Genomic DNA, 23,038 nt, shown 5'->3' with positions numbered 1-23,038 from the left:
CTTCAAATTTATGTTATACATTACATAGAAAATTAATGAGTTGGAGCCAGGTGTTGTGGCGCATGCTTGTAATCCTAGCATTCAGGAGGCTGAGAAAGGAGGATCACGGTTCATGGCCAGCCTCATCTATCCATCTATCTATCTATCTATTTATTTATTGGGTCTGGGAATGGAACCCAGAGGCATCTGACCTCTGAGCTACACACCCGGCCCTATTTTTTATTCTTTATTTTGAAACAGGGTCTCACTAAGTTTCAGAGGGCCTCACTAAGTAGCTAAGGCTGTCCGCGAACCATGATCCTCAGGTCTCAGCCTCCCAAATGTTGGGATTACAAGCATGCGCCACCACGCCCAGCCTTTATTTATTTATTTATTTATTTATTTATTTATTTATTTATTGGTGGCACTGGGGTTGGAACCCAGAGGCTTTGTACATCGAGGCTATACTCCCAGACTTATTTTATACTTTATTTGTAAACAGGGTCTCACTAAGTTGCTGAGAGCCTAAATAGCTGAGGCTGGCTTCGAACCTGTGCGATCCTCCTGTCTCAGCCTCCCAAGTGTGCCACCACACCCAGCTATTTATTTATTTATCTTATTTTATTTATTTATTTATATTTATTTATTTATTTATTTATTTATTTATTTATTTATTTTTGCGGTACTGGGGATGGAACTCGGGCATTCTACCTCCAAGCGACACCCCCAGCCCTATTTTTTTATCTTCATTTTGTAAGAGGGTTTCACTGAGTTGCAAAGAACCTCACTAAGTTGCTGAAGCTATACATGAACCTCAATCCTTCTGTTTCAGCCTCCCAAATGCTGGGATTACAAGCATGCACCACCACACCCAGCCAGCCTCAGCTATTTAGTGAGTACCTTTGCAAATAAGTGACCATTGCAAAATAAATTAAATAAAAAATAGGGCAGGGGAGCCGGGGGTGGTGGCACATGCTTGTAATCCCAACATTTGGGAGGCTGAGACCGGAAGATCACAGTTAGTGGACAGCCTCAGCTACTTAGTGTTCAGCTACTTAGTGAGGCCCTCAGCATCTCAGTGAGACCTGGTTTCAAATTAAAGAATAAAAAATAGGGCAGGGGGTGTAGCTCAGAGGTTGAATATCCCTGGGTTTCATCCCCAGACCCACAAAAAAAATAAAGAAAATTAATAAGTTGATTATAGAGCATAACCATAAATGAATAAAGTTTCAGGGTTTTATTACCTGCAAAATAGTACCTTAAATTTTTTTTTTTTTTTTTTTTTTTTTTTTTTTGGTGGTACTGGGGTTCCTGCAAGCCCTTCTACCTCCAGGCTACACTCCCAGACCTATTTTTACATTTTTTTATTTGGAAACAGGGTCTCCTAAGCCAGCGCACGCGGCTGGCTTCGAACCTGTGTGATCCTCCTGTCTCTGCCTCCCAAGCGCGGGGATTACAGGCATGCGCCACCACGCCCAGCAGTACCTTAAAATTTTTACACTAAGTTTCTTGCTTATAACACCAGTACTTGGGAGGCTGAGATAGGAGGATTGTAGGTTCAAGGATAGCCTCAGCACCTTAGTGAGGCTGTCAGCAACTTAGCAAGACCCTGTTTCTAAACTAAAAATAAAACAGGACTGGGGAAGTAGCTCAGAGAATACCCCTGGGTTGAATGCCTACCAAAGGAAAAAAAAAAGAATATGTTTCAGGAGCTGGGGATGCAGTTCAGTGGCAAAACACTTGCTTAGCATGCTGGAGGCCCTAGATTTGATCCTCATTAAGATACCCACACACAAAAGCATTTGTTTATAGGACAGTCTTTAGTCAAAAAATAGTTCTGCAAAAAGAGTTGACTTACCCATATGCTCTATTATCAGGTAGGCTGCTATGGGCTCTTACTCCTGGAGGTATGACTCGGACCTCGTTGATATAAACCACACATGGAAAACGAACCACATCTATATGGGAACTTTGCTTTTTTTAAAAAAAAAGGGGGGGAGGAAACATAATGTAAGCAAAATAATATATCTCAATTAAAATATACTCATCCTTTAATTTCACTCAAAATGTCACAAATAACTTTAAACTCCTTATCATTAAATGCTTTACAAATCACCTGTCTAAACATTAGCAGATGATAAAATACATCTAGTTAAGTATCTCAATTAGTATTAACATTTTTTGCAGTGCTTTTACCTTTCTATTGATGCTTTGCTTATTACACCAACACAGATCCATAATCCCTTATATGAAACCTCTGAAGTCAGTTGCCTTTCAAAACCCTGACTTTTTGGATTAATAGAAAGTTAATATTAATAGAAAGTTAATATTAAGAATCCCAGTGGCTTCTTGGGCAGTATCATATAATCAGAACATTAATATTTCTGCAGCCACATGTATCAACATAAATACTGTAATTCAAATGGACTGCATAGGCAAATGAATTAAGGACAGATTTTTCTGCCATTTTTTAATTATAGATAAGATTACAGATCTGTAGTGCCACAAAAAAAAAAAAAACAGCTTTTTACTAATTTTTTTTTCTTTTCTTTTTTTTTTTTTTTTTCTTGCAGTACTGGGGATGGAACCCAGGGGCATTCTACCTCCAAGCTATACTCCCAGCCCTATTTTTTTTTAATTCTTTATTTTAAAACAGGGTCCCACTGAGTTGCAAAGGGCCCAACTAAGTAGCTGAGGCTGTCTGCGAACTGTGATCCTCCTGTTTCAGCCTCCTGAATGCTGGGATTATAAGCATGCACCACCATGCCCAGCTTTTACTAAACTTAACATACAATTAATATCAAGGAGCCTGGCATAGTGGCTCACGCCTATAATCTCCACGCTTGGGAGGCTGAGACAGGAGAATCGCACAGGTTTGAAGCCAGCCTGAGCTACTTAGTGAGGCTCTCAGCAACTTAGTGAGACCCTGTTTCCAAAAAAAAAAAAAAAAAAAAAAAAATATATATATATATATATATAGGCTGGGACAGCCAGGCGTGGTGGCACACACTTGTAATCCCAGCACTTGGGAGGCTGAGACAGAGGATCGCGGTTCGTGGGAAGCCTCAGCTACTCAGTGAGGCCTTTGCAAGTCAGTGTGACCCTGTTTCAAAAACATAAAAGACTAAAAAAAAGGGCTGGGGGGTGTAGCTCAGAGGTAGAACGCACCTGCGTTCCATCCCCAGTACCGCAAAAAAAAAAAAAAAGCAGGTCTTTCTAAAAAGACTAGGAGTATAACCCGGAGGTAGAAAGCCCCTGGGTTCCACCCCCAGTAACACACACACACACACACACACACACACACACACAAAAAAAGAAATTAATATCAAGGGTTTTGAGAAGCAATTTAGATACTAAATAGTTAAAGTACCCCTCCTATTTAAAAAAAAAGTTTATCATAAGAAAATAAATGGACAGGATTTCTCGAGGACTTCCGGGAAGATGGCAACCGAGAATAGCGGGGCTTAAGAGCCCCGCTAACAACCAATCTCCATTACCACAAAATCAGCGCCTTTCATAGCCAGAAAACACCATCACCAGAAACAAAAAAATCACCAGGCTCCAGAGAGAAAGTGGACTGAGAACAGAGCTCAGAGCCACAGAGGAGGTAACCGGCCTCACGCCCGAGGACGCGGCAGCAGCGCCATACTGCCGGTGGCAGCGGCAAATTCACCGGATGGCTACAGCAAGCTGAGATGAGCCGCTGCGGAACAGCCAGGCGGGATTTCTCGCTGCAGGTAAAATCTAAATCTCCCAGTGGCTGAGCTCAGCACACGCTGCAGGGATTCAGAGTGGAAATCAAAACCAACAAGAAATACGCCAGCCTCACAGCCGAGGGCGTGACAGGGGCACCATATTGCCACCGGCGGCAGCAGCAGAGAATTCACCGAATCCAGTACAGCTACATCTGCGTACTCAAGAACAGTGAGTCAAATTGCGGGCCACAGAGGAGAAATCCCAGTACTGTACTCCCTGGGACTTGACCCAGTGGGGGAGGGGCGGTGGCAGAGATATCACACCATAGGAGAACGTGCAACCTGGCACCCCCCACAGTCTAAAACAGCCTCTATCGACTCCCTGGGTCGGACTCTGTGATACAACCCAGTAAAGGAGTAGTGGGGTCTGAGATACTACAGACTCGAGATCCAGAGCACCTTAAGTGAAGTCATAGTGACCCAAGGGAAGAACCCAGAGAAGGCACAAACTTCCAAAATCATGGGAAAGAGGAATAATACTGGAGCAATGAATGCCCACAACCCCACAACATCAGAACCCGATAAAACTGAAAATCAGAGATTTCTAGAAGATCAAATCAGGAAAATAACTGTAGAAATAATAGAGGTGCTTCGAAAAGAACTCAGAGAGAGCCAAAAAGAGATAAAGGATGCAATTAATGAAGTAAAGGCCTCAATTCAAAGCACAAACAACCGATTAGACCACATGGAGAACAGAATCTCGCTCTTAGAAGATGATCATTCCAAAAATGAACGCATAGTTTCTAATCTAGAAAAAAATATCCGACAGCAGGAATCTGATATTGAAGAAATATGGGCCCATTTTAAGAGAGCTAACCTAAGAATAATTGGAATAGAGGAGGGAAAAGAAAGTGAAACCAAAGGGATCAACAATCTCTTCAAGGAAGTAATAGCAGAAAATTGCCAAACATAGAGCAAGAGGTTGATACACAGGTCCAGGAAACTTATAGAAATCCCTTTAGACAGGATCGAAGAAGAGGATCCCCACGCCACATAATTGTCAAAATGACCACTGTGGAAGCCAAGCAGAGAATCTTAAAGGCAACAAAAACAAAGGGCCAAGTGACATTCAGAGGCAAACCAATTAGAATCACTCCAGACTTCCCAAACCAAGTTATGAGAGCCAGAAGGGCTTGGAGTAACATATTCCAAACTCTGAAAGAAAACAACTTCCAGCCAAAAATTTCCTACCCAGCAAAACTTTCTATCAAATTAGATCGAGAAATAAGAAGCTTCCATGACAAACAAAAACTGAAGGAATTTATGTCTTCAAAACCAGTACTAGAGAAAATACTCAAAGAGATTAACTACAAAGAAGAAATAGGTAACTACACACACCAGAACCAGAGAAACAAGATTTTCCATCCAACAGACAACTAAGATTGGTTATCTGTGGAGATTCATTACTTATGTTAGTCTTTTACCTATCTCTAAATGGTATTGTTTGCCTTTATTGTTGTTAATTTTTAGGATTTCTACTTGGAATATTAATATACCTTCAGATATAGGATTTGGAAATATTTTATCCCATTCTATTAGTAACTTTTAACTGTTTACATTGTCTTTGGATATACAATATATATATATATATATATATATTTTTTTTTAGGGAGTTTGTATACTCTTCTGTTGCCTGTGCCATTGAAATCATATCCAAGAAATCACTGCCAATTTCAGTGTTGTGAGGTTTTATGACCCAGATTTTCTCCTAAAAGTTTATAGTCTTAAGATTTATATTTAGGTCTTTTATCTATTTTGAGTTAATATTTGTATATGGGATTAGGTAAGGGTCCAACTTTATTCTTTTCCATGAAATTATTATGTTTCAACAATATTTAGTTAAAATATTATTATTTCTACCACCAAATGTTCGTGGAAACCTTGTCAAAAATAACTTAATATAGGGAAGAATTTAGCTCTAGGCTTTTATTTAACTCCAATGGTTTATATATCTGACTTTAGAATAGTAGTACACTGTTTCAATTATTGTAGCTTTATATGGTTTGAAATCAGAAAATATTTATCTTCTAGCTTTGTTCTTTTTCAAGATCGTTTTGGGTATCTAGAGTCCATATTCCATATTAGGATAGAGTTTTTTTCTGAAAAATAAATATATAAATATATGATAGTTTCACCTAAAAAAAATAGAAAAAAATATTCTCTGGTAAGAAAGAAAGTAAAAAGAAATATTGAAATGTTATCTTTAAGTCATCAAAAGCTTGGTATCAGACAAATGAAACTGTTATGTGAGATTATCATTTTTAATTTTGGATAAATTGCTATAATACTAGATGTCAACCACTAAGCCAAGCATGGGAGTGAGGGATGGAGAGAGAATGGGGTGGGGGCTGACTGGACGATGTGTGCATGTATGTCTACAAAAGTTTGTATCCCACTATGATGTATGAATACAGTGCACCAATAAAAAAAAAATTAAAAAAAGAAAAGAAATGGACAGTATTTATTATACTTAGTATATACTTTATGTAACATTTGACAAAGAATTAGAGAAATGTAGCTCTTATAGGCAATAATAAAGATTTTTCACATTTTTTGGCCTATATTACATCAACTTTTTTCCTAGAAGTTCAGCCATCCATTATTTTACTTAATGAGAAAGTTCACTATGAGAAGAATGATTCACATGATTTGCATCTGGAAAGGCTGAGTTTCTCTTCAAGCTGTAAATATCAGGTATATCCTAAGAGACCAAAAGAACAAACTATTTAGGATAGTCTTTTCTGAAATGTAACAGAAGATGACATCTTAATTTTGCATTTTAAACTTAAAGATTATAATTAAATGTACAGTATAGGATTCTGAAAGTAGTATCTACTGTCCAAATGTATTTTAAATCCTTATAGGTACAAAATAAACAGGACAAATGCAAAGTGAAGCTAACTGCTAAGTGTTCTCCAGTACCCCTTTTCCTCTTCCAGAAAAGTGTTAGCTGGGCACAAGTGAACTAAAGGCTATTTCCCAGACTCCCCAGAGCAAATGTGTACATGTGATTACTAAACTTTGATCAAAGAGATAAAATTGAAAATGATGTATACAACTTTGGGTCATTTCCTTAAAGGGAAGGTTCAAACTTTCAGATTATCCTTCCACCTTTTCTTCTAATACTCTGCTGCCTTTTCTAGAAAACAGAAGTTATGATGAACTACTGTGGGCAATGCAGGCAAATCCATAAAGATGGCAAAGAAACAATACAGACGGAGATTGGGTCCTCAACACTGTAGACTGCCATATGAGCCCTAAATAATAATCAACCAGATTATTCAATAATAATTAACCAAGCTGGGTGTGGTGCTGCACGCTTGTAATCCCAGCATTTGGGAGGCTGAGACAAGATCGCAATTCATCAACAGCCTCAACTACTTACTGAGGCTCTTTGCAACTCAGTCAGACCCTGCTTCAAAATAAATAATAAAAAAATAGGGCTCAGGCCGGGCATGGTGGCGCACGCTTGTAATCCCAACACTTGGGAGGCTGAGACAGGAGGATCACGCAGGTTTGAAGCCAGCCTCAGCTACTTAGTGAGGCTCTCAGCAACTTAAGTGAGACCCTGTTTCCAAATAAAATATAAAATGGGTCTGGGAGTATAGCCCAGAGGTAGAAAGCCTCTGGGTTCCACCTCCAGTACCACCAAAAAAAAAAAAAAAATAGGGCTCGGGGTGTAGCTCAAAGGTAGAATGCCCCTGGGTTCCATCCCCAGTTCCGCAAAATAATAACTATTATTATTATTAACCAATAATAAAATAATAATACACCAAATTACTGAAAGAGAAAACCCTATTTTATATAAAACTACTGTTATTTTGACTTTTGTTAAAGCAGCTGAACTTGTATCCTGTTACAAATATACCTCAGGTATTCAACAAATACCTCAGTAGATTTTATACCTTAGTCAACAACTACCTCAAATGAAAAATAATGTTGCCTCAAACTTGGGTGCTGTATTTCCTTCCAGTAGCAAACTCTTCTACTTAAGCCAGGCATGGTGGCACATGCTTATAATCTGAGTACTTGGGAGGCTGAGACAGGAGGATTGCAGTTCGCTGCCAGCCTAAAGTTACTTAGTGAGGCCCTCTGCAACTTAATGAGACCCTGTTTCAAATTTAAAAATTAAAAATAGGGCTGGGAGCAGGCATAGTGGTGCACCCTTGTAATCCCAGCATTTGGGAGGCTGAGACAGGAGGATCGCGGTTAGCCGACAGCCTCAGCTTCTTAGTGAGGCCCTCCACAACTTAGACCCTGTTTCAAAATAAAGAATAAAAAAATAGGGCAGGGGATGTAGCTTGGAGGTCGAATGTCCCTGGGTTCCATCCCCAGACCCGCAAAAGATAAAAATAAAAAAAATAAGTAAATAAAAATAGGGCTGGGGATGTAGCTTGGAGGTAGAATGTTCCTGGGTTCAATCCTCTGTACTGCTAAAAATACTACCATATTGAAGTTCCTTGGCTCACACAGTTATAAATTTTTGTTTACATGAATAAAGGAAGGCTGAACAAAAGTTTATCAACTCTATCTTCTTTCACTCTACTCTCTACTAATGCATGGCACTAGTAGTAGTTAGGGTATAATTATTGTGGACTCAAAAAAAAATGAACTTAAGCTGGGCATGGTGGCACACACTTATAATCCCAGCATTCAGGAGGCTGAGACAAAAGGATCATGGTTCGCAGACAGCCTCAGCTACTTAGTGAGGCCCTCCACAACTTAGTGAGACCCTGTTTCAAAATAAAGAGTAAAAAATAGGGATGGAGCTGTAGCTCGGAGGTCGAATGCCCCTGGATTCCATCGCCAGACCCAAAAAATAAAAAATAAAAAATTTAAGGAGCCGGGTGTGGTGGCGCACGCTTGTAATCCCAGCATTTGGGAGGCTGAGACAGGAGGATCACCATTAGCTGACAGCCTCAGCTACTTAGCTACTTAGTGAGGCCCTTTGCAACTCAGTGAGACTCTTTCAAAATAAAGAATAGTGAGGCGTGGTGGTGCACGCTTGTAATCCGCCAACCAGGATCCTCCCGTTTCAGCCTCTCAAATGCTGGGATTACAAGCATGTGCCACCAGGGCTGGCTTCTCAAAATATTTTTTTTTTCTTTTTGCAGAAGTGGGGATTGAATCCAAGGACATTCTACCTCTGAGATCTACCCCCAGCTCTATTTTTTATTCTTTATTTTGAAATAGGGTCTCACTAGGTTACTAATAGCCTTGTTAAATTGCCAGGGCTGGCTTCTGAACCTGTGTTCCTCCTGTCTCAGCCTTCCAAATACTGGGATTACAAGCATGCGCCACCAAACCCGCCTTCATCAACTATTTTGTAGGAGAGAAAAAGAATGTCTGGGAAGATTTCCCAAAAGAAGTAGCAACTGGGCTAAGTCCTCAAAGAAAATAAGAATAAATGGAAGAGAAAAAAAAAAGAGCTTTCTAGGCAAAAGGAGAAAGCATGCACAAAAGGAATACAAACAAAAATCTGGAAAATTGCAAGCATAGTTCACCATGGCTAGAGGGCAAAACTGGGGGAAAAAGTAGAGCAGAGTAGCTGACAACAGAATTACAAGTTTCAGGCACAGCCAGAAAACAATTCTATATCTGTATTTCCATCTAGGACCTCTATCCTGACCCGCAGATTGTTATATTCAACAGCCCACTAGACTTCTCTGATTGAATGTCCCTCAGGCATCACACCTGGACAAATCCAAAACCTAACTTTTCTACATCAGTGATGGCACTGCTATCCACAAAATGCCCAAGACACTATCTTTATCTTCTCATCATCTCATTTAAATTATCCATCCAGGGGTGGGCAGGCGCTGGCGGGGCGCCCCTAGGCGATCCCCCTCTCCACCTGGAAGGACCCCGGGCCCCCGACCCTGGGCGGGTGGGCAGGCACCGGCGGGGCGCCCCTAGGCGACCCCCCTCTCCACCCAGAAGGACCCCAGGCCCCCAACCCTGGGCGGGTGGGCAGGCGCCGGCGGGGCACCCCTAGGCGACCCCCTCTCCACCCGGAAGGGCCCTGGGCCCCTGACCCTGGGCAGGTGGGCAGGCGCTGGCGGGGCACCCCTAGGCGACCCCCCTCTCCACCCGGAAGGACCCTGTAAAAAAGGAAAAGAAAAGGAAAATATCGGAGAGAGGTCAAGGAGGTGGCGGATGCCAGGATACTGGAGATGCAGACAAAACTTTCCAAATGAACTGGAATTATTGGAAAAATTCCCCGCTAAGGAGGACTGCTTCTTCTCTACATTGTTAAGAATCTTGGACATCACCTGTAAGGAGAAAGACTTTAGCGAAGACCAAGGAGAAAGGTGGTGCTGAAAGCGGTCTCCGCGTTGGCGGTGGAGAATTTTATTCAGGAGAAGCAGAAATCGGAGCCTACCAACCTTATTTATTTATTTTTTTTTTTTTGGAGAAATTACACCAAAGGTTGAATGCTACCGTCGCGCATGCTTAGGAAGATTAGACAACATTCAGAGTGAAAAGAGAGCTTGGGAAAGATTTGAAATGGTGGAGGCAGTGGCAGTGGCAGTGGCCAGTACTCAGGGGAGGCAGAGATCTATTACACCTGGAACTTTTGAAGTAATGACCCCAGAGGCAGAATGCTACCACCACCACGCACCCTCGAAAACGTGGGACAAATAGTTGGGCGAAGAGGGTGCTTGGATTAGAGCCTGCCGAGAGGTGAGGCCGGCGACGGACACAGCAAAGCTGGGATCGGAGCCTGCCATGAAGCAAGGCCGGTGCTGGGGCCTCCGAGACCAGGATCGGAACCTGCCGAGGTGTTAGGCCAGTGCCGGGGCCAACGGCCAGCATCGGAGCCTTCCGTGAGGCAAGGCCATTACTGAGGCCTCCGAGGCCAGGATCAGGGCCTGCCGAGGGGTTAGGCCGGTGCTGGGGCCAGCGAGGCCGGGATCGGAGCCTGCCGCAAGGCAAGGCCGATGCTGGGGCCTCCAAGGCCGGGATCAGAGCAGCTGAGGGGTTAGGCCAGTGCCGGGGCCACTGGCCGGCATCGGAGCCTTCCGTGAGGCAAGACCGCTATTGAGGCCTCTGAGGCCGGGATCGGAGCCTGCCAAGGGGTTAGGCCGGTGCTGGAGCTAGTGAGGCCGGGATCGGAGCCTGCCGTGAGGCAAGGCCGGTGCTGAGGCCTCCGAGGCCGGGATCGGAGCCTGCAGAGGGGTCAGGCCGGTGCCGGGGCCAACGAGGCCGGGATCGGAGCCTGCCGTGAGGCAAGGCCGGTGCTGGGGCCTCCGAGGCCGGGATCGGAGCCTGCCGAGAGGTTAGGCCGGTGCTGGGGCCAACGGCCAGCATCGGAGCCTTCCGTGAGGCAAGGCCATTATTGAGGCCTCCAAGGCCGGGATTGGAGCCTGCCAAGGGGTTAGGCCGGTGATGGGGCCAGCGAGGCCGGGATCGGAGCCTGCAGCGAGGCAAGGCCGATGCTGGGGCCTCCGAGGCCGGGATCAGCGCCTGCTGAGGGGTTAGGCCGGTGCCAGGGCCACTGGCCGGCATCGGAGCCTTCCGTGAGGCAAAGCCGCTATTGAGGCCTCAGAGGCCGGGATCGGAGCCTGCCAAGGGGTTAGGCCGGTGCTGGGGCCAGCGAGGCCGGGATCGGAGCCTGCCATGAGGCAAGGCCGGTGCTGGGGCCTCCGAGGCTGGGATCGGAGCCTGCCGAGGGGTTAGGCCAGTGCTGGGGCCAACGGCCAGCATCGGAGCCTTCCGTGAGGCAAGGCCATTATTGAGGCCTCCAAGGCCGGGATCGGAGCCTGCCGAGGGGTTAGGCCGGTGCCGGGGCCAGTGGGGCCGGGATCGGAGCCTGCTGCGAGGCAAGGCCGGTGCTGGGGCCTCCGAGGCTGGGATCGGAGCTTGCCGAGGGGTCAGGCTGGTGCCGGGGCCAGCGTGGCCGGGATCGGAGCCTTCCGTGAAGCAAGGCCATTATTGAGGCCTCCGAGGCCAGGATTGGAGCCTGCTGAGGGGTTAGGCCGGTGCTGGGGCCAGTGAGGCCGGGATCGGAGCCTGCCACAAGGAAGGCCGATGCTGGGGCCACTGGCCGGCATTGGAGCCTTCCGTGAGGCAAGGCCGCTATTGAGGCCTCCGAGGCCTGGATCGGAGCCTGCCGAGGGGTTAGGCCGATGCTGGGGCCATCCGCTAACATCGGAGCCTGCCGTGAGGCAAGGCCGGTGCTGGGGCCTCTGAGCAGCCAGCTGAGGGGTTAGGCCAGTGTCGGGGCCAGCGAGGCCAGAACCGGGGCCTCCCATGAGGCAAGGCTGCTGCTTGAGCCAGCGAGGTCTGATCAGTCCACCGGGTAGCCAGGCCACAACTGGGGCCGTCAAGAGTGGGATCGGTATTTGCAACCATCCATACAGATGCCAATTCCAATTGATTACTTTTTTTTTTTTTTTTGGTGGTGATACTGGGGATCGAACTTAGGGGCATTCTACCTCCAAGTTACACCTCCAGCCCTATTTTTTACTTTGAAACAGAGTCTCACTAGGTTGATGAGAGTCTTGTTACTTGCTAAGACTGTCTTCAAACCTGCAATATTCTTGTCTCAGCTTCCCAAATACTGAAATCACAGGTGAATGCCACCAAACCTGTCTTCTATTGATTACATTTTGGAATCGTACTTAGGGATTAAACCCAGTGGCATTCTTCCTCTGAGCTACACCCCCAGAGTCCTATATTTTATTTTTTCTTTTGAAAGAGGGTCTTGCTAAGTTGCAGAGTGCCTAAGAAGCTGAGGCTGGTCATGAACCTGCAATCCTCCTGTCTCAGCCTCCCAAGTACTGGTATTACAAGTGTGCCCCACCACATCTAGCTCTTATTGATTACATTTCTAAATAGCTATTAAATCTGTATTTCTCTTCATTACTACTATGATTGCTTTAGTTCTATATACTACACCACTCTAATCAGGATTGTAGAAGTATGATCCTTATAGGTTTTAGGATCCAACCCATTCTCCTATTGTAATGTGGTCTTACTAGAATAAAAACCTATTTTTCTCCTGGTCCTTCCTACAGCCAAGCCAAATTCCTAGATAAGTCTGGCCTCTTTAACACTCCAAATTTATATCCTTAACAAACAATGCTAATTTTTCAACTTCGTGTCTTTCATTCATGCTGTTCTCTCTGTTTAGAATTCCCTTAAGCCTCTGTGCCCCAACTCCCTTTGAATGTCAACTTTCTCTTGAAAGCAGAACCAAATCAAGCCTAGTTAGGTGCCTCTCCCTTGAGTATCCAACTTTACCAAACTGAATTCTAACTGCTGTCATATACTTATTTACTTATTTATTTGCAGCGCTGGGATTGAACCCAGAGGCATTCTACCTCCGAGCTACACCCCCAGATACATCCCTATTTTACTCTTTATTATGAAACAGTCTCGTTAAATGTTGCTGAGGCTGGCCGAGAAACTGCGATCTTCCTGTCTCAGCCTCCCCACAACAGGCTATTCGCCTCTTTTATCTCTCCCCATCAGAGTATGTGTTGCAAAGAGAAAACCAAGATATTTGTTTAATAAATAAAGAACTTTGCTAGGTTGCTGAAAGTCTTGCAAAGTTGCTGAGGCTGGTTTCTTATCTGTGATCCTCCTGTCTCAGCCTCCCAAATATTGGGATTACAGAAGTGTGCCACCATTGCTGGTCTATAATGAACTCTGTGTGTGTGTGTGTGTGTGTGTGTGTGTGTGTGTGTGTGTGACTGGAAGTAACCCAACTTTTATTTATGTATTTATTATTTATTTATTTATTTATCTATTTATTTATTGGTGGTACTGGGGTTCCCGGAAACCCTTCTACCTCCGGGCTACACTCCCAAACCTATTTTATATTTTTATTTGGAAACAGGGTCTCTTAAGCCAGCAAGGATGGCTTCAAACCTGCGCGATCCTCCCAGGGGGGATTACAAGTGTGCGCCACCACACCCGACTACTTTTTATTTTGAAACAGGGTCTCCCTAAATTTCTGAGAGTCTTGCAAAGTTGCTGAGGCTGATCCTCTGCAACTCTGATCCTCTTATCTCAGCCTCCCAAGTGCTCATATTACAGGTACATGCCACCAAGCCAGGATTGAAACCAGGGACATTCTACCTCAGAGTTACACTCCCAGCCCTTTTTAATTTTTGTTTTGAAATAGGATCTCACTAGGTTGGCAAGATATTTGCTAAATTGCTGAGACTGGCCTCAAGCCTACAATTCTTCTTTCTAAGCCTCTCAAGTTCAGGGATTACAGGAGTGGACCACCATGTCCAGCTAATGGAGAACGTCTTTTGTTATGTGGCACTCAGGACAGAACTAAGGAGCATTTGACCTCTGAGCTACATCCCAGCCGTGTGTGTGTGTGTGTGTGTGTGTGTGTGTGTGTGTGTGTGTTTTGGAAACAAGATCTTGCTAGGTTAGGAGTGTCTTATTACTCGCCAAGGCTGTCCTCAAACCTATGATCCTCCTGTCTCAGTCTTCCAAGTACTGGAAGTACTGGTACTACAGAATGCCTGGCTAAAGAACTTTTAATAAAGTCTTAAAGGTAATTAATTGTGTTTTCAGAGAGCTTAAAAAAAAAAGTAAGAGCTCAATTTTTGGACTCTCCAGCATGTCTGCCAGGCACTCTGCTTTTCTTCTCTTCCTTTCTATTTGCTACTGACTTTATAATATTGTTGAAGCTAAAAAAAAAAAAAAAGCCTAGGAAGACAGACTGGCAATGGGAAGTCATAGGTTTATGATTAGTGTGGTAACAGAAATATGAAGAATAGACTGATCAGATTCCATGACTCTGAGTCACATTTATTCACTAGAGCCACTGTGCATTTAAAGGTCACAGTGTAGTCAGGTGTGGTCACAGTGCATGCCTGTAATCCCAGTACTTGGAAGGGTAAGACAAGAGGATCATGAGTTCAAAACCAGCCTCAGCAACTTAGTGAGATGCTGTTTCAAAATAAAAAATAAAAATGGCCAGGAGTGTATTTCGGATGTAGAACACCTCTGGGTTCAATCCCCAGTACCACCTATACACACACAAAGTCACAGTATAGTTGTCTCTCTTCTCACTCTTCTGTCCCTACACTTACCATCTTTTCTCTTTCAACCCTTCCACTTCACCACCTTATCTATTCCCGTCATTTCCATGATCACTTCTGCAGATACACTACAAAATGGTTTCTTAAATAAACTAAAAAATGAAGGACTTTCTAATATCAAACACTTCCTAATTTTTTTTTTTCAGTACTAAGGACAGAACCCAGGGACATTTGACCTCGGAGCCCTATTTTTTTAGCCTTTATTTTGAAACAGGGTCTGAGTTTGAAAGGGACTCACTAAGTAGCTGAGGTTGTCCACGAACCACAATCCTTCTGTCTCTACCTCACAAATGCTGGGATTACAAGCATGCGCCACCACGTCAGCTCCTAAAATTGTATTTTAACTCAACAATTCTTTTATGAAAAATAGTATAAGCTGAGCATGGTGGGGAACGCCTATATTCCCAGTGCTTGGGAAGCTGAGACAGGAGATCACAGATTCAAAACTAGCCTCAGCAACTTAGTGGGACTCTCAGCAACCTAGCAATACTATCTAAAAAAGAAAAAATGACCCAGGTATAGTGGTTCACCCTATAATCCCAGTACTTGGGAGGCTGAAATGGTAGGATTGCAGGTTCTCGGCCTGCCTCAGCAACTTAATGAGGTCCTCCGGAACTTTGTGAAACTCTGTTTCAAAATAAAATAAAAAGAATAGGAGTAAGCCAGGCTTGCTGGTACATGCCTGTAATTCCAGCATTTGGGAGGCTGAGACAGGAGGATCACAGGTCACAAACAGCCTCAGTTACCTAGTGAGGCCCTTTTCAACTCAGTGAGACCCTGTTTCAAAATAAAGAATAAAAGCCGGGCGTAGTGGCGCATGCTTGTAATCCCAGCATTTGGGAGGCTGAGACTGGAGGATGGCAGTTCGCAGACAGCCTCAGCTACTTAGTGAAGCCCTCTGCAACTCAGCGAGACCTGGTTTCAAAATAAAGAATAAAAAATAGAGCAGGGGGTGTAGCTCAGAGGTCAAATGCCCCTGGGTTCCATCCCCAGACCCACAAAAAAGAAAGAAAGGAAGGAAAGAAAGAAGGAAGGAAGGAAGGATAAAAAATAGGGCTGGGAGTGTAGCTTAGAGGTAGAATGCCTCTGAGTTTCATCCCCAGTATTGCAAGAAAAAAGAAAAAAAATAGAATAGGGGTACAACTAAGAGGTAGATTGCACAGGGCTTCCATCCCCAGTACGCCACCACTGTGTGTATATATATGCAAATATATATGAATAAAATTAATATTAAGAGTTTTACCTTGCATTATTGATTGGTAATGTTAAGTGTTTCACTTGTTAGAATACTATTTCTAGCCAGGCGTGGTGACACATGCTTGTAATCCCAGCATTTGGGAGGCGGAGACTGGAGGATAGCAGTTCCTGGACAGCCTCAGCTACTTAAGTGAGGCCCTCCACAACTTAGTAAGACTGTTTCAAAATAAAGAATAAAAATTTGGGCAGGGGGTGTAGCTTGGAGGTAGAATGCCTCTGGGTTCCATCCTCAGACCCGCAAAAAAAAAAAAAAAAAAGAGAAAAGAAAAAAAAATAGAACAGTATCTCCTCACAATCAAATGGTCTGTAAATAAGTTTAGACTGGCCGGGCGTGGTGGCACATGCTTGTAATCCCTGTGCTTGGGAGGCTGAGACAGGAGGATCACACAGGTTCGAAGCCAGCCTCAGCTACTTAGGCTCTTGGCAGCTTAGTGAGACCCTGTTTCTAAATAAAATAGAAAATAGGTCTTGGAGGATAGCCCAGAGGTAGAAAGCCTCTGGGTTCCACTCCCAGTACCACCAAAAAAAGAAAAAAAAGAAATCAGTGGACTGGCCTTCTTTAAGTGATGAAAGGAGATTGTTGGCAAAATAAATTAAATAAGATACAAAAAGAGAAAAGAGCTGGGTGTGGTGGTGCACACTTGTAATCCCAGTACTCAGAAGGTTGAGTCGGGGGAATCACAGGTTAGAAACTAGCCTCAGCGGCCTCCAAGGCCAAGATCGGAGCCTGCCGAGGGGTTAGGCTGGTGCTGGGGCCAGCGAGGCTGGCATCGGAGCCTGCCGTGAGGTAAGGCCAGTGCTGGGGCCTCCGAGGCCAGGATAAGAGCCTGCCAAGGGGTTAGGCTGGTGCCGGGGCCAATGGCCGGCATCGGAGCCTGCCGTGAGGCAAGGCCGGTGCTGGGGCCTCTGAGGCCGGGATCGGAGCCTGCCAAGGGGTTAGGCCAGTGACGGGGCCAGCACCCAGCATCGGAGCCTTCCGTGAGGCAAGGCCACTATTGAGGCCTCCAAGGCTGGATCAGAGCCTGCCGAAGGGTTAGACCGGTGCTGGAGCCAGCGAGGCTGTCATCAGAGCCTGCCGTGAGGCAAGGCCGGTGCTGGGGCCTCCGAGGCCGGGATCGGAGCCTGCCGAGGGGTTAGGCCAGTGCTGGGGCCAGCAAGGCTGGGATCGGAGCCTGCCATGAGGCTAGGCTGGTGCTGGGGCCTCTGAGGCCGGGATTGGAGCCTGCCGAGGGATTAGGCTGGTGCCAGGACAATGGCCGGCATCAGAGCCTGCTGTGAGGCAAGGCCGCTACTGGGGCCTCCGAGGCCGGGATCGGAGCCAGCTGAAGGTTTAGGCTGGTGTCGGGGCCAGTGAGACCAGAATCGAGGTTCCCCACGAGGCAAGGCTGCTGCTTGAGTCAGCAAGGTCTGGATCAATCCACCGGGTAGCCAGGCTACTACTGGGGCCATCAAGAGTGGGATCGGTACTTGCAACGCGGCATATGCAGAGAAATATCGCAGAAAATAAAAATCAGATGCTTCCCCTAATCAGCAAAAACTAGGAGGAAAGGGGCAACAGGAAGAGGTCGAGCTATAGAAAGGGCCCTATAGTGAAGCAACTAAGGTGACCAATCACAGGGTATGGAATAGGGGAGGATGGAGCCTCTTTAAAATGCAGGAGGTACATAAACAAATGTATCAAAGTTAATCACCAAACAAGCATGGGATTGAGGGAGGGGGAGGGAATGGGATGAGGGCTGGATGAGGGCTAATTGGATGATGTGTGCTTGTATATCCTCTCAAGTCTTGTAGTCCAATGTGATATATGATTACAATGCACCAATAAAAAAAATAAAAATAAATTAAAACAATAAAAAGAAAAGAAACTAGCCTCAGCAATTTAGCAAGGCTCTCTGTAACTTAACCGGACTCTTTCAAAATGAAAAATAAAATAGGGGCGGGGTATAGTTCAAAGGTAAAATATCTATAAATTCAATCCCCGGTACCCCCCCCCACAAAAAAGAAGAGCATTATTAGTCATAGATGGCACTAAGATGGGAATAGATGGGTACAGTAAAATACACCTGAATCCAGTAATTGGGAGGATGAGACAAGAGGAGCACAGACTTGATGCCAGCCTTGTCAATTTAATGAGACTATGTGTCAAAATAAAAAAATAAGCCAGGAATGGTGGTACATGCTTATAACCCCAGTATTTGGGAGACTGAAAAAGGAGGATCACAGGTTCACAGCCAACCTCAGCTACTTAGGCCCCCTGAAACTTACTGAGACCCTGTTTCAAAATAAAAGATTGTGCTGGGGGGGGGGGGTAGCTAGAAGGTAGAACACCCCTGGGTTCAATCCACAGCACTACAAAAAATAAAAAAAATAAGCTGGGCATGGTAGCACACACTTTTAATATCAGTGCTGAGACAGGAGGATCACAGGTTTGAAGTTAGCCTCAGCAACTTAGTGAGGCTCTCTGCAACTCAGATAAAAAGATAAAATAAAAAAGATAAAATAAAATAAAGCCGGGCATGGCGGCACATGCTAGTAATCCCAGTACTTGGGAGACTGCGAAAAGTGGATCGCTCAGGTTCAAAGCCAGCCTCCGCTACTTAGTGAGACTCTCAGCAACTTAGTGAGACCCTGTATCCAAATAAAATAGGTCTGGGAATGTAGCCCAGAGGTAGAAGGCCCCTGGGTTCCATCCCCAGTACATACAAAAAAAAAAAAGTCTCAAGGTGTAGCCCAGGGGTAGAAGGCCCCTGGATTCCATCCCTAGTACCACAAAAAAAAAATTTTTTTAAAGGGCTGAGAAGGCTGGGCGTAGTGGTGCATGCCTGTAATCCCAGCATTCGGGAGGCTGAGACCTGAAGGATCGCAGTTCGCAGACAACCTCAGCTACTTAGTGAAGCCCTCTGAAACTCAGTGAGACCCTGTTTCAAAATAAAAAGAAAAATATTAGGGCAGGGGGTATAGCTCGGAGGTCAAATGCCCCAGGGTACCATCCTCGGACCCGCAAAAAAATAAATAAATAAAAATAAAAAGGGCTGAGAGCCGGGTGTGGTAGCGCACACTTGTAATCCCAGCATTTGGGAGGCTGAGACTGGAGGATCACGGTTCACAGAGAGCCTCAGCTACTTAGTGAGGTCCTCTGCAACTTAATGAGACCCTGTTTCAAAATAAAGAATAAAAAATAGGTCAGGGGGGTGTAGCTTGGCGGTCGAATGCCCCTGGGTTCCATCCCCAGACCCGCAAGAATAAAAGTAAAAAATAAAATAAATAAAAATAAAATGTAAAAGGGCAGAGGATGTATTTAAAAGGTAGAAAACACCTGGTTTCAATTCCTAGTATCAAAAAATTTAAAAATAAAAGGCAGAACTATCAAAGTCTACACTTTCCATATTTTCTACAATATAATTTAAATTGAAATAACATACTTTTTTTTTTGTAGTACTGGGGATGGAACCTAGGGGCATTCTACCTTCTACCTCCAAATTACAACCACAGCCCTATTTTTTATTCTTTTTTTTTTTTTTTTTTTTTTTTTTTTTTTTTTTTTTGGTGGTACTGGGGTTCCTGGAAGCCCTTCTATAGCCACAATACACTCCCAGACCTATTCTTTTTTTTTTTTTTTTTGGAAACAGGGTCTCTTAAGCCAGGGCGGCTGGCTTCAAACCTGCAGTGATCCTCCTGTCTCCACCTCCCAAGCGTGGGGATTACAAGCGTGTGCCACCACGCCCGGCAATAACATACTTTAAAAAAAAAAAAAGGTGTTAAATATAATTCATAATACATTTAGAACTGCTCAAACTTCTTTAATGATTCTCCTTGTAAAACTAGTAAAAGTTTACCTTCCCTATCAGAAGGTAAGCAATGGCTTTTCATTCTTTTTACTTATACTTCCCTTATTTAAGCTGTACCCTCACCTCTATAAGTATCTCTCATAAATAACTGTTAATCAAATTTCCATCTTCCTAATGGACAAATCTATTAGCTTACTACTAAACACATCAAAAACTAAAATTATTAGGGCTGGGATGTGTTATAGCACTTACCTAGCACATGCGAGACCATGGGTTTTATTCCTAGCTCCTCAATTTAAAAAAAAAAAATTGTAAAAAACTAAAATTAGCTTGTTCCCAAACTCACTTCCAATCTCTTCTATTACTATCAATGGCCCCATCAGTTCTCTAATCTCTAAAATTAGTGTGTGTGTTTTCGCACACACACATGTGCACTAGTTACTGGGGATTTAACTCAGGGCACTCTACTTTTGAGCTACAACTCCACCCTTTTTTCTATTTTTTTTATTTTGAAACAGGTTCTCACTAGGTTGCTAAGAGGCTCACTAAATTGTTGAGGCTGGTCCTGAACCTGCAATCCTCCTGTCTACCCAGGGTAGAATGCCCCTGGTTCCATCCCCAGTATGCAAAAAAAAGTACATATATATATATATATATATATATATATATATATATATATATATATATGAATGATCTGAGCCGGTGTAGCTGAGAGGAAGAATGCCCCTGGGTGCAATCCCCAGTACCACAAAAAATAAAAAGGACTGGCAGTGGAATGCACATAGGATGTGCTGCCCGCACGATGTACCTCAATTTATAGGGTACATGCACCCTTCTAAGCAGAAGTAAAGTACCTTGCAAGTAAAAAAAAAAAAAAAAAAAAAAACGAAAAAAAGAAAAGCCAGGCGTGGTGGCCCATGCTAGTAATCCTAGCATTCGGAGGCTGAGACTGGAGGATCGTGGTTCGCGAAAGCCTCAGCCACTTAGTGAGGCCCTTTGCAACTCAATGAGACCCGGGTTCAAAATAAAGAATTAAAAATAGGACTGGGCGTGCAGCTCGGAGGTAGAATGCCACTGGGTTCCATCCCCAGACCAGACCCCCCCCCCCAAAAAAAGGAAGCAGGGCGTGGTGGCGCACGCTTGTAATCCCCGTGCTTGGGAGGCTAAGGCAGGAGAATTGCACAGGTTCGAAGCCAGCCTCAGCTACTTAATGAGGCTCTCAGCAACTTAGTGAGAAAGTATAAAAAATAGGTCTGGGAGTATAGCCCGGAGTAGAAAAGCCCCTAGGTTTCACCCCCAGTACCACCAAAAAAAAAAAAAAGGACCGTACCACCAAAAAAAAAAAAAAAAAGGACCGACAGGTATAGGTAGGAAGTGGAATGCCCCTGGGTTCAATCCTCAGTACCATGGGTGAGAAGGAGAGAAGAGGAGGAAAAGAAAAAAAGGAAGAGACGTTGCATATACTGCACGCCTTTAATCCCAGTACTGGGGAAGCTGAGATAGGAGGACCACAGATTTGAAATCAGCCTCGGCAACTCAGTGAGGCTCAAATCAACGTAGCGAGATCTTGTTTCTAAGTAAAAAAAAATAAAATAGGGCTGGGGGGTGTAACTCGGATATACAGAAAGGGAGAGGGAGCAGAAAATACTCATCCTAATTGACTGAGTTTATATTAAGACAATACTAGGAGAGGTGCTTTCTCCCCACCCCGTGGACTTCACTAAAGTTTGCTCCTGGACGAACTAATAATATTCATTTTAAGTATCGCATAACCATTTACACATTCAAGGCGTACGGAACGTAAGTCATAATACGTTCTGTACCCAAGAAATTTGGTACCAAAAGACTGCTAGTCGACTGCCTATCCTCGCCCCTCAAAACCACATCAGCTTTCTGACGTGAGTTTTGACTGTAATTCTCTCAACTCCCCCGGCTTCGAAGTATTCTCCACCCAAAACAGCTAACGAGCAACACGGGTCCTAACGGGTGAAATCCTGCCCAAAGCACTGAACTTTCCCGACAAACTGGAGAACACTACAACCCTGAACCGAGAGGCTGTCACCCCTGAGCAACACAGCTGCCAGTAGAAGAGGGATCTCTGAGCAGCGATGCAGAAACGTAACTCGGGAAGCACGATTTCACCGTGAGCAGCTCGGGTCCCGCCCTACTGTCAAAGACCAGCTAGCCACGACCCCGGGGGATCCCCACCTGAGGTGACCTGAGGACCTCGACCGTCCGAAAGGCATAAAACGGACAGAAAAAATAAAAACACTACAAACACCGGGCGCAGAGCAGCCACTTGGAGGGCGACGCGGAGCCCAGGCGGACGCGGGAACCCAGGGGCGGCCGTCGCCGCCGCCGCCGGGCTCCAGCGAGCTGGGGGAGGGGGCGTGTGTCCGCGGAGTCTCAGCGACCCTCGCCCAAAGGAAAGGGCCAGGACGCCTAACGGCTTTTCGTGAAGGTCCCCAAGTCGAGGAGCAGGGTCGACATGAAGTCGCCAAGCCTTACCTCAGCGCTGGGATGTTTAAAAGTATCTAAAAATAGCAGCTCCATCGCCGAGTCCACCGCCATGATGGCCGCGGGCGGGGGCCGGGGGAGGACTTCCGGGGCAGCGCTCCCACCGCGGACACTGACGCTCGGGAGAGGGAGGATGAAAGCACTTCCGGTGAGCCGAGCGCGGCAGGCACGCCTCGACCAATCCCAGCGCGTCTTGCTGCCTGGAGTGGCTGGCCCCGCCTCCTCCAGCGCGGCCGAGAGAGCGCAGAGGCGGGGGCTACGGTGTGTCGAGTGTCCCAAAACCCGTCGTTCCGCTGCGCGGGGAAGCCACGACGGTCTCGGGGAGTGGGACCGGGCTGGGGATGGATCGGGATAAGAGGAGAACCCGGGGACTCTGCTGTCGACTTGGTACCCGGCCGGGTCTACCCTCTCCAAAGCAACTCTTCTAGGTCTGAAAGTAAAATGATGCAGTGAGCGATATTAAAAAGTGAAACATTTTTTTTAAAAAGAAAGACTGTCGTCCCTACAAACGAAGAGACTCTTTTGTTTTCTCATCTTGCAGAATGTGAATAATACCTAACTCAGGAAGCGATTGTGAAGACTAGTTCAAATAAAATTTAACGAATTGGAGAATGAAGTGTCATGAGTGATACAGAAAAGAAATAGAATGAAGTCTGTTGGATGTTGCTGAGCA

General features: G+C 45.1%; 1 protein-coding gene across 1 annotated transcript in view; it reads right to left on the bottom strand.

The window, feature by feature from the left end:
• VIRMA (vir like m6A methyltransferase associated) overlaps positions 1-22,458 on the bottom strand; it is a gene marked incomplete at its 3' end in the record, with an annotated part of 96,122 nt that extends 73,664 nt beyond the window's left edge. The window contains exons 1-2 of the mRNA XM_080693950.1: positions 22,357-22,458; positions 1,838-1,953 (exon numbers count right to left, since the gene is read on the bottom strand). Of these exons, the coding sequence (XP_080550076.1) occupies positions 1,838-1,953; positions 22,357-22,419 (179 nt within the window). The 5' untranslated portion in view covers positions 22,420-22,458. The remainder of the gene's footprint in view (positions 1-1,837; positions 1,954-22,356) is intronic.
• Between the last annotated feature and the right edge of the window lie 580 nt (positions 22,459-23,038).

Source organism: Muscardinus avellanarius (genome assembly GCF_963383645.1).
Source record: "Muscardinus avellanarius genome assembly, chromosome: 4".
NCBI lineage: Eukaryota > Metazoa > Chordata > Mammalia > Rodentia > Gliridae > Muscardinus > Muscardinus avellanarius.
The sequence above is the reverse complement of the archived record's forward strand: the minus strand, read 5'-3'. Positions and strand labels throughout refer to the sequence as shown.